Source organism: Salvelinus fontinalis, chromosome 9 (assembly GCF_029448725.1).
Source record: "Salvelinus fontinalis isolate EN_2023a chromosome 9, ASM2944872v1, whole genome shotgun sequence".
NCBI lineage: Eukaryota > Metazoa > Chordata > Actinopteri > Salmoniformes > Salmonidae > Salvelinus > Salvelinus fontinalis.
In genome coordinates, this window is record NC_074673.1 from 53,159,649 (window position 1) to 53,173,821 (window position 14,173).

The 14,173-nt window shown below is 42.3% G+C and overlaps 1 protein-coding gene across 11 annotated transcripts in view; it reads right to left on the reverse strand.

Moving 5' to 3' along the window:
- LOC129862840 (AP-3 complex subunit beta-2) overlaps positions 1–14,173 on the reverse strand; it is a 99,970-nt gene that overhangs the window by 70,302 nt on the left and 15,495 nt on the right. For 2 of the 11 annotated variants that reach the window (XM_055934873.1, XM_055934872.1), the window contains exon 1: positions 5,716–7,156. The exons of 6 other annotated variants lie outside the window; for them this stretch is intronic. In XM_055934873.1, the coding sequence (XP_055790848.1) occupies positions 5,716–5,975 (260 nt within the window). In that variant the 5' untranslated portion in view covers positions 5,976–7,156. Of the gene's footprint in view, positions 1–5,715; positions 7,157–14,173 lie in introns of those variants that run through there. 3 more of the 11 variants (XM_055934876.1, XM_055934874.1, XM_055934875.1) reach the window with 2 other exon arrangements.

Genomic DNA, 14,173 nt, shown 5'->3' on the forward strand with positions numbered 1-14,173 from the left:
GGGCAGGTGGGCAAAGTTATTTTGGCATTAATACGTGTGACATATCAGTTTGCAAACAATGTCAAAAAAAAAGAAGCATTGAGTTAATAAAGCCACATACAAACATAGTCTATTTTTTGCTTTCTTGAGTAAGTGCTTTCTGTGGTGGTGGGGCAGCCAGCGGAAAATATGGAGCATAGGTGTTGGTTATGTTCTCTAGTTGCACCATGATTAGCTCAGTGTTCTATCACTCGTGGGGACAGTATGTCACCGCCAAGTCTAAGGGTAGACCTCGAAAATTCACGCCCCTTGGATGCTGCCATAGAGTTACATTAGAAGTGCCCATCTAAGAAGGCTTAAGGTCATTGGCCACAGATAAAATGACGTCAAATCACATTATATCTACAGTAGCTTTGATTGGACTGATCATGTCAACATCATACTTTCAAAATCATAGCTAGCAGTCATCGTGAATCAAGTCGACAATCTACTGGCAAATCCTTTTTAATCCTTGTCATATGAAGATAAACTATTAGGATAAATTATAGATAAAACGTATCGGTGCTCATCGGCCATTGGACACAAACATTTCAAAGGAATCCGTGACAGTGGCTAACTGCAAGCATTGCAAAGCAATCACTACTGCTATTCAGTGGAGTGGCTGTGTGGTCCTAAATCTGTGATTAAGTGTCTCTTTTCCAATTTTAAAATGATAAACATTCAACATTGGCCATGCTGTCAATGAAGCATGATTTGTGCCGTGCTCAAAACAACTGTTAACTCGGAACTGCGAAAACTTGACTTCAGTGAGTTCAAGACAACTGGGAATTTCGGAAAAAACGAGCTCCGACAGGGAAATACATTTTGAACAGTCATCCAGCTCAAAATGTTAAGTCGGGAACTCGGGCCTCTTTCTAGAGCTATGACCTGAAGATCAATGACGTCATCATGATTCGTGACTCAGACGGGAGACACTGTTGAAAGCACCATAAATCCAGAGAATGCCAGACTTTGATGACAAAATTTGCCCACGAAGGACCGCCGTGCCACCTTCCTGTTCAAGTGAGCACAGCACAACAAGGTGAGTCAAAATGTATTGTATGCTGCTGCATAAATTATGTAATATGACAGGGAGATATGGATACTGTAGCTAAGAAAGTAATACTAAGTGTATGTTGTGTAGTAAGCTGTTAGTAGCCCATGTGCCTCACCCTAATAATTTGGTATATTTACCCCTCTTAATTTCATCTACTGTTCTGACTTGGTGGTGCACATGTAGCCTACATCTTGTTTTAGAGAAATGTAATCATCAAATTTTGTAAGAACTTTCATTGTTTGCTTATATGCCCCATTTATTTATCCTACAGTTCAGCCCATGTTCTGAATTCTGTTGCTGTACATTTCAAAAGTGCTAAACAAATAGTTATATTGACTACGTCTGTACTAGCTCGCTCATTAATGTCTAGATCGAAATTACGGATTGCCTATTATCCGCTTGTCGTCCCATTATGCCATAGTTTGTACATCTCAATTGTCATTAGAAACCACAGTTGATATGGCTGACTTGCTTAAACAAATATGTTTTTTTACAAGGCAGTAAATGAGGCTGAATGAACTGTTTCGTTGCCAGACAAGGCTCCACTGGTAGCCAGGTGTAGCAGTGGTAAGATGTTAGGGCCTACATAAAGCTTTCCCAACAGCAGTCCCAACAGTTTGTGGGCACCGTTTGTTACCGTTATAGTGCAATTAATGTATTGTTTTGTGTTGTGTTGTGTAGTGGCTTTGCTTGCATGCATCCCACTTTTTGCCCCACCAAGATTTACATGCTAAAATCGCCACTGCATTCATGTTCCTACATGGCTTCTGTTGGTAGACTGTGCATTATTCAGTTATTTCAAACTGAACACTGGAAGCTTCATAGAGGAGAGCTAGAAGGACTATAGTTCCCATAAAGCAATGCACCATGCTTCCATGTAAAATCAAATCGGGTAATAACTTAAAGTTAAAGTAAAAATGATTTTAGTGCTAGGTTAACAATCTTGCATTTGTCTCCTTATGAATACAAGTCATAATGTACATGATTGAGCCAAAATTTGCATCCTGCATGACCAAAGAAGCCTTTTTGGTGGCCATCTTCAAAACTAACACTTGATTCACTGTCGTTGTCAAATGTTAGTGTGATAGTTTAGGAATGCCTTACACCCTCTTTCTCTCCTGCCAGTAAAGAAAGACAGGTGGGTGAGTTGATCCAGAACTAGTCAGATATCAAGTTCCACAGAAAAGGAACCATACACCTATATTGGGTTTCACTGTCCTAGGTCTTTGTGTTGCCCGGCAGAGAATAGCTTAATTTACGAACCCAGTACTCAAATATTTAACTTACCGAGGCATTGTAGAGCACTGGCCCAATGTCTGCATTGGTGGTCAGGTTACTGGTGGTCAGTTTATAAGATCAGCCAGAACTTTCTAGCTATTTTGAACTATTTTAGAAGCGTTTCACAAACGCAGAGTAGGGTGCCTATGGCAGTTACTACAAAGTTAGAGTATGTACATGTATGTTTTACTGTGTATACATCCATGGCAATGGCAGGGTAATTATACTGTACGTTTGTGCTAATGGATACAGAGCCTTCAGAAAGTATTCACACCACTTGACATTTTCCACATGTTGTTGTGTTACAGCCTGATTTTAAAATGGATACAATTTAGATTTTGTGTCACTGGCCTACACACAATACCCCATAATGTCAAAGTGGAATTAAGACATTTTTACAAATTAATAAAAAATGAAAAGCTGAAATGTCTTGAATCAATAAGTATTCAACCCCTTTGTTATGGCAGTTCTAAATAAGTTCAGGAGTTAACTTTATGTCCGGAATGCAAAGCGTTATGTTTGGGGCAAACCAACACAACACTCTTCATATTTTCAAGCATGGTGGTTGTTGCGTCATGTTATGGGTATGCTTGTCATCGGCAAGGACTAGAGAGTTTTTGGGGGGATAAAAATAAATGGAATAGAGCTAAGCACAGGAGGACCTAGAGGAAAACCTGGTTCAGTCTGCTTTCCAAACAGACACTGGAAGACAAATTCACTTTTCAGCAGGCCAATAACCTAAAGCACAAGGCCAATATACACTGGAGTTGCTTACCAAGACAACATTGAATGTTCCTGAGTGGCTTAGTTACAGTTTTCACTTAAATCAAGACTTGAAAATGGCTGTCTAACAATGATCCACAACCAACTTGACAGAATTTGAAGAATTTTTTAAATAATAATGTGCAAATATTTTACAATCCAGGTGTGCAAAGCTCACAGCTGTAATCATTGCCTAAGGTGATTCTAACATGTATTGACTCAGGCGTGTGAATACTTATGTAAATTAGATATTTCCACATGGTTTAATGAAAAACTCATGAGGTTCCAGCCTGAGTCCTGGTCAGTAGATTAAACAACTCAGTGTCCAAAGAGCTGTTGTGTTGTGAACCTCAACATGCAGAAACTTCCTAACTAAGTAGTCAGTTTAGCCTCCAGCTAGAACAAGCTCGTACTGTGACAGTCACATCCATAAAACATAGAAGAGGCCTCTTCTTGCATTCGAAATTCGACTAAAAGGCGCATGTAATTAACACCACCCATGAATTCACATAAATTGACTAGGACACTTTGAGAATCTACAATGTCCTCGTGCCTCTGTTAAACTATCCCTTGGTTCTCAAGAACAGCTACATTTGCTTGAATTCTCTGATGCATTGCTGGGGGGAGACTACTAGTGCAGTTTTTTACGACAGCGCAAAAATAGACTGAATCCTTTGAACCCTGTGTACAGCTCAAACCTCTGGGATCAGGAGAGAGGCCTCGAGAACACAAAAACAAAATAAAAAAGACCTCTAGAACAACTGTTTCATACCTGTGCTCTTTAAACATTTACTCTCTCACTGCAGCTGCACACACAAAAACAGAAGCGATTCGGGTGAGAAGCTTAAAGTAAAGAACATCAATGACTAATACGTGTGAGCATATATGTGTGTGCGCATGTGTCTGAGTAACTCCACAGCAGCAGGTGCGAGCAAGGTTTTTTTCAGGCATTTTCAGCAGTACATAACCTAGCGGTGTGCTTATTTCTGAGGTCCAGACACTAGCCGATGAGTCACGTAAGTACCCGTGGCCTTTTAAAAGACCCCCCCAGAGGAAAATTGCCGACACTGTCCTTGAGAGGAAATGCACGTTTAGGTTCCACTTCTGAAGAATGATGAAGGCTACATAAAGATATTAACGAATTGGGTGTGCGAATTTTCCTGTGGAGTTGATAAACATCAACAAATAGGGCACTGACAGCTGTCAGTGTAGCTAGCTAGCATGCTAACCTTATCGAGCTAGCTATCTAGCTAACCTTATCTAGCTAGCTAATGTTATTTGTCGTTTCATTTATTTTATTTTAACAACACCGTATTCAAAAGATTAACCAGCTGTCTCAATGGCTGGTTCTGGGGCTGGATTTGTCATAAGCATTGACTTAAGGAAAACTTCGCCACTGATAAACTACTGGCAGCGAATCTGCTATGGAAATACTTAGAAATAATAAGATGACGTTCCAGGTTATATGGATAACTATTGACAGATAGCTGATATGCGTTTTTCTACATTGTAATGGACACGGTGCAACCATTGGTAGGTAGTCTGCTGGCAGACATCGGCAGCGGTACAGCAAAGCCAAGTCAGCCCGTGCTCATGTTTCTCACAGGGGAGGTGAAATTAAAGGCTACAATGACTTTGCTCATGATCATGCATGCCACAAATGAAATGTGTTACTTGAATTTTCTTTTGCGGGTGCTTGCTCATTATCTGAATATACACTTGTGGTTTCTAGCTAACGTCACAACAATAAAAGCAGTGGAGAATGAAGTGAAGCAAAACTTTAGTGGTCAAAACCATTCATCTTGGGGCAAAGGTGGAGCGGGTTCTCAAAATGCTATCATATCAAGTAATTATATTTATAAAATGGCCACACATATATTTTTAATACAAACTATCTCCAAAATTGTTAACATTTACAAATTACCCAGTAGATTATGATAATTTTCTGTGGAGGTGCAAAAACAGGTTTGCGCAATTTATTTTTATTTGCTCCATGGCTCAGGAGGCCAAGTAGATACAAGGCTGTTTGGCTCATCTCAGTCACGAAGAGGAATAACTTTGCAGTGGTTTCTGATTAATAAAAAATGAAAGAAACGAAACGTAGGCTGAAAATAATTTGTACATCATATCATAGGAATAGTCGCCGCATTCACACGGATTGTACAAAGTGGGCAGTTTTGATTTGTTACTTCAAGCTTCAATATATCATACTTTGACTAAAACGACGACTTACTGACTTAAATCGTTGTGCAACATCATGGGTAAGCTCTGGCCATCGTCTTTCAGCTCAAAAAAGTAGATTTCTACTGGTGTGGGTGTTTAACAGCAGTATTATTAACATAGATTACAGTTTTCACAAGGCCTGGACGCAACAGGCATATAGTGTTAAGAGTTTGTGTGTGTACACGAGGTGTTTTCACATCCCAGGTGTGTGTGTGTGTGTGTTTATGCTTATCTAATTACGCTTGTCTTTTTCTCATTATGTCTAATTACTGTCGTCTGCATACTCACTCATCAGTAGCACACGTGCGCAAGCGTTTTCAGGTCTGTTTATGCACATATTCACACGGCACAAGTGTCTCATGCTGATGGCACCCTACCGCAAAGGCTGGGTCACAAGGCTGGATAAACTGCCTCCCCCTTCCTCCAGGTGGGCCCGCTCCTCCTGGTCACCACCTCCGCTGCCAAACCGGATGTGGCGCGGGTCGTTGGGCTCCCCGTTGTACCAGTTATGGTTTCCGCCATCCGGGGTCATCACAGGGCTTTTGGCCTCATCCTGCTGCCCCATCTGGTCCTGCGCCGTCTTCACCATATTCATCGCGTTCACCGGCAACTGGAGGAGCTTTTGCATGGGCGTCATGGCTAGCGTCGTAGAGTCCTTTCCCGAGAAGAAGCCCAATCGCAACCTTATGGACTGAAGAACTCAAAAAAACCTAGACCTTCGTAGATCGTTTCTATATGGCGTAGCTGTAGATGTGGGGTACTGGAATGAGGATTGGAGAAGGTAGATCCAACAGTGGGTGTCCACTTTCATTCTCCAGAAACTAATGTGGTGAATACAGTCATCAACAACAAACCCAAACTCTTGCTATCTTCCTTTGAGATGGTCCTACTGAGCTGGAGAATAATGACTTATCCACTATGGATAAGCCTTCGAAGAGGAAATAATGATGCGTCAGGTCTTGCCTTGGATGAAGCCTTAATGATGACGAGTGCTGACAGCTTCCTCTGACACCACATAGAAACACAGCCTTACAGTTGCTCTTCTCGTGTGAACCGTACGCTCTGCTATGCTAGGGCTGTCTAAGGGAGTCCAGTGAAGCAACAGTAGACTGCACAGCACAGTGAGTAGCAAGTAGGTGCTGAGGATAGAAGGCGTGGATGGAATTCCCTCCCCTTATTTTTCCTCCTTCGCTTCCTGTTCTGCTCCTTCTCTTGCTCCTCTCATGGGAAAAGGGGCTCCGTCTGCCTCTCCGAGGGTTTGGCGTCTGGCGCTGATCTCCAGTGTTGCTCTGCGCCGATGGCATAGCCCCCTTCTCTCCCTCCTTCCTCCTTCTCCGCCACGTTAGCAGCTAGCACCCCTCCCTTCTCCTCTCCTCTTCACTCCTCCCCCTCTCCCTCTCCATCTCGTGTGTACGCAGGTTTTCCGACGCTCTGCTCCGTTTCATCTCTCGCTCTGCCTTGACTCCAGTGCACTCCTCTCCCCTGAAACTGTATTTGTCGCTCATCGCTTGCTCTCTTCTCCCCACCATCTTTATCTCCATCATGCATAGTTCCCTTCTTCTTCACCTGATCTTGTTCCCTTCGTTCACCACCCCTCCCTGTTTCCTTGCTTGCTTCCTTCTGGTTACATTATCTTTGTCCGTGCCCTCTTTTCTCTCCCTTCGTTTTCCTGTTCCCTCGCTCTCGAGCCTTACATGACTCAGCTTTCACAGCAGTGTCGTGGTGATGATGTTGCTCTTTCTCACACGCACACTCCTCCTCGTTCTTCCAATCAACAGTGCCACCTAACAGCAGGAATCCTTTCTCTCTTCCTCTCTCTCATTCCTTCCCCTCTTCCTCTCTCATTCCTCAACCTCTCCCATTCCTTCCCCTCTTCCTCTCTCATTCCTTCCCCTATTCCTCTCATTATTCCTTTATGCCTCACTTTCTCTCTTTTTCCTTTCTCTCTTTCTCTCTCTCATTCCTCTTTCTCCCGGAGGCTATAATGTAACGGGTTAATTTACAGCCAGAGAAAGACTGTGGGATTGTGGAGGACTGATGGCCATGATGATGGCCCCCTGTGTGTGTGTGTGTGTGTGTGTAGGCTGATCGAGATAAGGGAGTGCCGCACTGAAGCAAGGGAACATTAAATCACATCCTTTACTAAAGGGGCATAGGCTGCTAGGCAAGGGTACTAAATTACCCCCTTCAGTAAGGGGCTAGGACACAGAGATGTGGCCCATGTTCTGTTCAGTGCTAAGGTTCCAGAAAACACAGATTGAGCATCAAAGTCAGGTTCTTTTGCTTGTATCTGTACTGAATCTAACACACTAAATTAAACATGTCAGATGCATAAAATCTCAACAATTATCCAATTTGCTTTTTCATGGTATGGTATGTCTCTCTTCTCTCTCTCTGCAGTATTACTGGTACCATCCCCCACCTATCTCCTTTCACCATTTCTCACCAGCATGCGTGAAACTGTGACATCGCGCTCTAGTGAATTACACACACACACACACACACACACACACACACACACACACACACACACACACACACACACACACACACACACACACACACACACACACACACACACACAGTCAGCCAGCCAATGTGGCACATAAACAGTTTCTCCTCACAGCTCGACATCATCTCATCAGTCAGCCCTGCTGCACTCTCTGCAACTCATGCCAAGTCAATTGCCCACCATCCAACAGACAGGGATACTATGACATTTCATCTTCAAGTGAATTTGTCTGATACACACTCCTGTTTCAGAGACCGAGAAAGAGAGCGAGACAGAGACACAGAGACTGATCCCCGACTGACCGGACCGACTGATCTAGAAATTATAATTATTAGTTAGATAGGATGCAGGGTGATTTACAGATCTCCTCAAACACACACAGATAAAGAGACCGAGACTGCAAAATCAATTGAATAATAGGGGAATTGTTCAATTATCAATTGACAATTAACACTGAGTGACATTGTTGTAATCAACAATCAAGTGAACACTGCAAACAACCAAACCAAGATGGCCGCTTAGATGGCGCACAAACATATTGAGTCTTCTGAGAAATAAACAGAGAGGATGAGTAGGTGTGGGCCACAGGAGAGAGACATTTTTCAGAGAAAAAGCCAGACAAAAATCAATGACATTTAGAGAGGCAGGGGAGGGAAAATAAAGATGATATCAGAACAGACAGTCATACGTACTCCGAGGAGGTGAGAGAGAGGAGAAAGATCAAGTGAAGTGAGCAAAAGCGAGGGAGTCAGGGGAAGCAATGTATTATACACAGTGCCTACAGAAAGTATTCATACCCCTTGACTTTTTCCACATTTTGTTGTGTTAGATTTTGTGTCACTGGCCTACACACAATAACCCATCATGTAAACATGGGATTATGTTTTTACACATTTTTACAAATTAATACAAAATGAAAAGCTGAAATGTCTTGAGTCAATAAGTATTCAACTCCTTTGTTATGGCAAGCCTAAATAAGTTCAGAAGTAAAGATATGCTTAACAAGTAACATAATAAGTTGCATGGACTCACTCTGTGTGCAATAATAGTGTTTAAAAGGATTTTGAATGACTACCTCATCTCTGTAGCCCACACATACAGATAATTGTAAGGTCCCTCAGTCGAGCAATACATTTCAAACAAAGATTCAACCACAAAGACATGGGAGGTTTTCCAATGCCTCGCAAAGAAGGGCACCTATTGGTAGAATAAAGAAAATGCAGACATTGAATATCCCTTTGAGCATGGTGAAGTTATGAATTACACTTTGGATGGTGTATCTGTCACACCCTGGCCTTAGTTTTCTTTGTTTTCTTAATTATTTTAGTTAGGTCAGGGTGTGACATGGGGAATGTATGTGTTTTTGTAGTGTCTAGGGTGGTTGTAAGGTTTAGGGGGTTTATTAGAGTAGTTGGGTTTATGTTTAGTATAGAAGTCTAGCTGTGTCTATGGTTGAGTGTAGGTATCTAGGAAAGTCTATGGTTGCCTGAATTGGGTCTCAATTAGAGACAGCTGGTTATTGTTGTCTCTGATTGGGAGCCATATTTAAGGCAACCATAGGCTTTAGCTGTTTGTGGGGAATTGTCTATGTCAGAGTGTTTAGTGTCAGCACTTCTGTTTGTATAGCTTCACGGTCGTCTGTTTTGTTGTTTTTGTAGTTTGTATAGTGTTTGTTTCGTTTTCGTCTTCTTTCTCAAATAAAGAGGATGTACTTTCCACGCGCTGCGCCTTGGTCCTCCCTCTCTCCCTTTGACGAGCGTGACAGTATCAATACACCTAGTCACTACAAAGACACAGGTGTCCTTCCTAACTCAGTTGCCGGAATGGAAGGAAACCACACCATGAGGCCAGTCGTGAATTTAAAACAGTTACAGAGTTGAATGGCTGTGATAGGAGAAAACTAAGGATGGATCAACAATATTGTTGTTACTCCACAATACTAACCTAAATTACAGAGTGAAAAGAAGGAAGCATGTACAGAATAAAATGATTCCAAAACATACATCCTGTTTGCAATAAGGCACTAAAGTAAAACTGCAAAAATTGTGGTGCAAATCCAACACAAACCATCACTGAGTACCACTTCATACACTATGTATACAAAAGTATGTGGACACCCCTTCAAATCGGCTATTTCAGCCACAGACGTTGCTGCCAGGTATCTAAAATTGAGCACACAGCCATGCAATCTCCATAGACAAACATTGCCAGTAGAATGGCCTTATTGAAGAGCTCAGTGACTTTTAATGTTGCACCGTCAACATTTCTGCCCTGCTAGAGCTGCCCTGTAAGTGTATGTGCTGTTCTTGTGAAGTGGAAACGTCTAGGAGCAACAATGGCTCAGCCGCAAAGTGGTAGGCCACACAAGCTCACAGAATGGGATTGTCGAGTGCTGAAGTGTGTAGTGCGTAAAAGTCGCAGGTCCTCGGTTGCAACACTCACTACCAAGTTCCAAACTGCCTCTGGAAGCAACGTCAGCACAATAATTGTTTGTCGGGGGCTTCATGAAATGGGTTTTCACGGCCGAGCAGCCGCACACAAGCCTAAGATCACCATGCGCAATGCCAGGCGTCGGCTGGAGTGGTGTAAAGCTCGCCGCCATTGGACTCTGGTGTAGTGGAAACGCGTTCTCTGGAGTGATGAATCACGCTTCCCCATCTGGTAGTCTGACGGACGGGTTTGGCGGATACCAGGAGAATGCTACCTGCCCGAATGCATAGTGCCCACTGTAAAGTTTGGTGGAGGAGGAATAATGTTCTTGGGCTGTTTTTCCATGGTTCGGGCTTGGCCCCTTAGTTCCAGTGAAGAGATCTTAACTATACTACATACAATTACATTCTAGACGATTCTGTCCTTCCAACTTTGTAGCAACAGTTTGTGAAGGACTTTTCCTGTTTCAGCATGACAATGCCCCTGTGCACAAAGCGAGGTCTGTCAGAAATGGTTTGTCGAGATCGGTGTGGAAGAACTTGACTGGCCTGCACAGAGCCCTGACCTCAACTCCATCGAACACCTTTGGGATGTATTGGAACGCCGACTGTGAGCCAGACCTAATCCCCCAACATCAGTGCCCGACCTGACAAATGCTCTTGTGACTGAAAGAAGGCAAGTCCCCGCGGCAATGTTCCAACATCTAGTGGAAAGCCTTCCCAGAAGAGTGGAGGCTATTATAGCAGCAAAGGGGGGACGAAATCCATATTAATCCCCATGATTTTTGAATGAGATGTTCGACGAGCAGGTGTCCACATACTTTCGTAATGTAGTATATTTTCAAGCATGTTTGGTGATGGTTGCATCATGTTATGGGTATGCTTGTCGTCGGCAAGAACTAGAGTTTTTTTAGGATGAAAATAAATGGAATAGAGCTAAGCACAGGCAAAATCCTAGAGGAAAATCTACTTTCCAACAGACACTGGGAGACAAATTCAACGTTCAGCAGGACAATAACCTAAAACACAAGGCCAAATATACAATGGAGTTGCTTACCAAGATGACGTTGAATGTTCCTGAGTGGCCTAGTTACAGTTTTCACTTAAATCGGGTTGAAAATCTATGGAAAGACTTGAAAATGGCTCTGTAGCAATGATCAACAACCAAATTGACAAATTAATTATTTGCAAATAATGTGCAAATACTGTACAATCCAGGTGTGCAAAGCTCTTAGAGACTTACCCAGAAATACCCAGAGCTGTAATTGCTGCTGATTCTAACATTTATTGAATCAGGGGTGTGAATACTTATACTTTAATATTTCTATATTTAATTTTCAATACATTTGCAAACATTTCTAAAAACATGTTTTCACGTTGTCATTATGGAGTATTGTGTGTAGATGGGTCAAAAACAACAACATTGAATCCATTTTGAATTCAGGCTGTAACACAACAAAATGTGGAATAAGACAAGGGGTATGAATACTTTCTGAAGGCACTGTAGACTACTGTCGAGATCTTACTCCGAGGGAGTAGTTCGCTGGGTGAGAATGGTGCTGTTGACAGGTTGAGACCTCAAATCCCACAAACCTTAAAACCTGCTCCCTTCCATCATCCTTGTATACAGTCTATGGTTCCTCCACAGAGAATACAATGGACTTAACCGGACTTAGCTTCACAACCGCGCCTCAACCAACGCAGGCTTAACAAGACATTTATTCTCTTCCTTCAGGAGCCTGTTAGTCGATGACTCATTGCTAATAGAAGAACACATTACGTAGGGACGTACAATAGGCCTCCGTGACTAGAGAATCTTCTGATGTTTAGCATCATGCTAACAGAGGATGATACTAGTGGGCTGGCGTATTGCTCAGCAGGGTGGGACTGTAAATTAGATTTCAATAGATAATGAAGTTATCGATTTTGACGATGAAAGGAAGGCAAATCTTGGAGAGATTACTAGCCTGGTCCCAGAGCTGCATTTACTGTTTAGCCAACTCCTATAGTTGTTGTCCTGTCAAATTTGTTGGCACAAAACAGATCTGGGTGTCACGCCCTGACCGTAGATTGCTTTGTATGTATTTTTAGTTTGGTCAGGGTGTGATGTGGGTGGGTATTCTATGTTGTAGGTCTAGGTTTTCTATTTCTATGTGTTTGGCCTGGCATGGTTTTCAATCAGAGGCAGCTGTCTATCGTTGTCTCTGATTGAGAGCCATACTTAGGTAGCCTGTTTTCCCACTTTTGTTTGTGGGTGGTTATTTTCTGGTTAGTGTTTGTTGCACCTGTCAGAACTGTTCGTTGGTCATTTTGTTGTTTTTGTTTGTGTATTCTTCTTGATTAAATGTAATTATGGATATGTACCACGCTGCACTTTGGTCCTCCTCTCCTTCTCCCGACAACAAACGTTACACTGGGACTGGGCTAGTAGATTACACCACCAAGACAACAACCTATTCAAATAACCTACCCAAAATAATGAGGAGGAACATCTTGACTTTACTGTGTGTAAGCGGTTAGTGGTTTGTCTTTGGCTTACATGACAACATGGAGAATGTTTGTGCAGAAACATGAACATTCCTTCATCTGCTACATCCATCTCCCAGCTGTGTGAATGTCACATTGAAAAAGCAATTCTCTCCAAGGTCTTATTGCTTTTTCTCCACAAACGTCACTTCATCCTACATCTCAACTCAAAATGTTATATTGGAACCAATTTTCGCGATTTTTTTTATCATCCCTGAGAAAATTTCAGGTCTGCTGAGAGAAAACTCTAACATTCTGTGCATCTTCTGGCACGTGTTTAATGTTAATACTGAGGCTGTACCCGCTTTAAGTTAGTTTTAACAATGGTCAAGTAAGCTACTGTGGCTATTTGAACGTAATGTAGGCCTACCAGAGTGTCTCAAAATACAACAAAATAAGACAAAAGCAAGCACTTTACCTGACTCGCTTTTCAAAGATGTCTAGAAATGTACACGTTTTGTGCTCTTGTAGGAAGCAATCCCTCCCCCATTACTGACTACAGATGATCTATAACTGCGCTAATAGCAAAGGATATGAGCAAATGTACACATGTGCACACCTCGCTACATGTAACTCAGTTTGATCTCAAAACAAGCGTATCTACCCACAACCGCTGATGCTGTAAAAACAGTCCAGTTTAAAGTGAATGGCACTGGTCTATTTTCATATAGGCCTACTGCATCTCTGATTGGTTATGGCGCACCGGTCTGTGCTGAGTACATGTCTGAATCGTGCCAGTCAATTAAATAAAATCATACTCTGTGTTCTGCCTACAATAAAATCTCCTGTATTGTTAGTTTTGCACGCTAAGTCTTGCGTAGTTCATTTTGTTTTGTTATGTTGCATTGAAAGTGGCTAATATTGCGTTGATTCGATCACAAGTAAAGGGAAAAGTTGAGTGAAGTTCAATCTCGTGCTTCTCTGCGGCGTGCTAATATTTCTTCTGCTTGGCAGTCCAGGGGAGCTGTGCTTTAGAGGGAACATAGATTGTAACCCCACTTCATCCTAATTCATTCAATGCAGAATTTAAGGATTCAAATGGACAATTTGTTTAAGAGCCAAACAGATCTACAAATGGCATCAATCTGTCACGTTTTCGATGACATGGCAGAGAAAAATGCCCCTAAGCAACATGGAATGTGGTGGTGACTCGGGCAGGTTTCCAAGGCAACAGCCTTTCCTCTGCCATGTTTATACAGAGACCAGCCGACTTGCCATCCTGTGCACCTGGGATACAACAGAACAATGCAAACATGCTGGGTAATTGCACATCAGATAAAAACTAGCTGTCGAGTGGCCATTATTGAACAGTTGACTAAGTGCTGCTGCTGCTATGACAATTTAAAAACGGGATTTAAAGCTGTACAA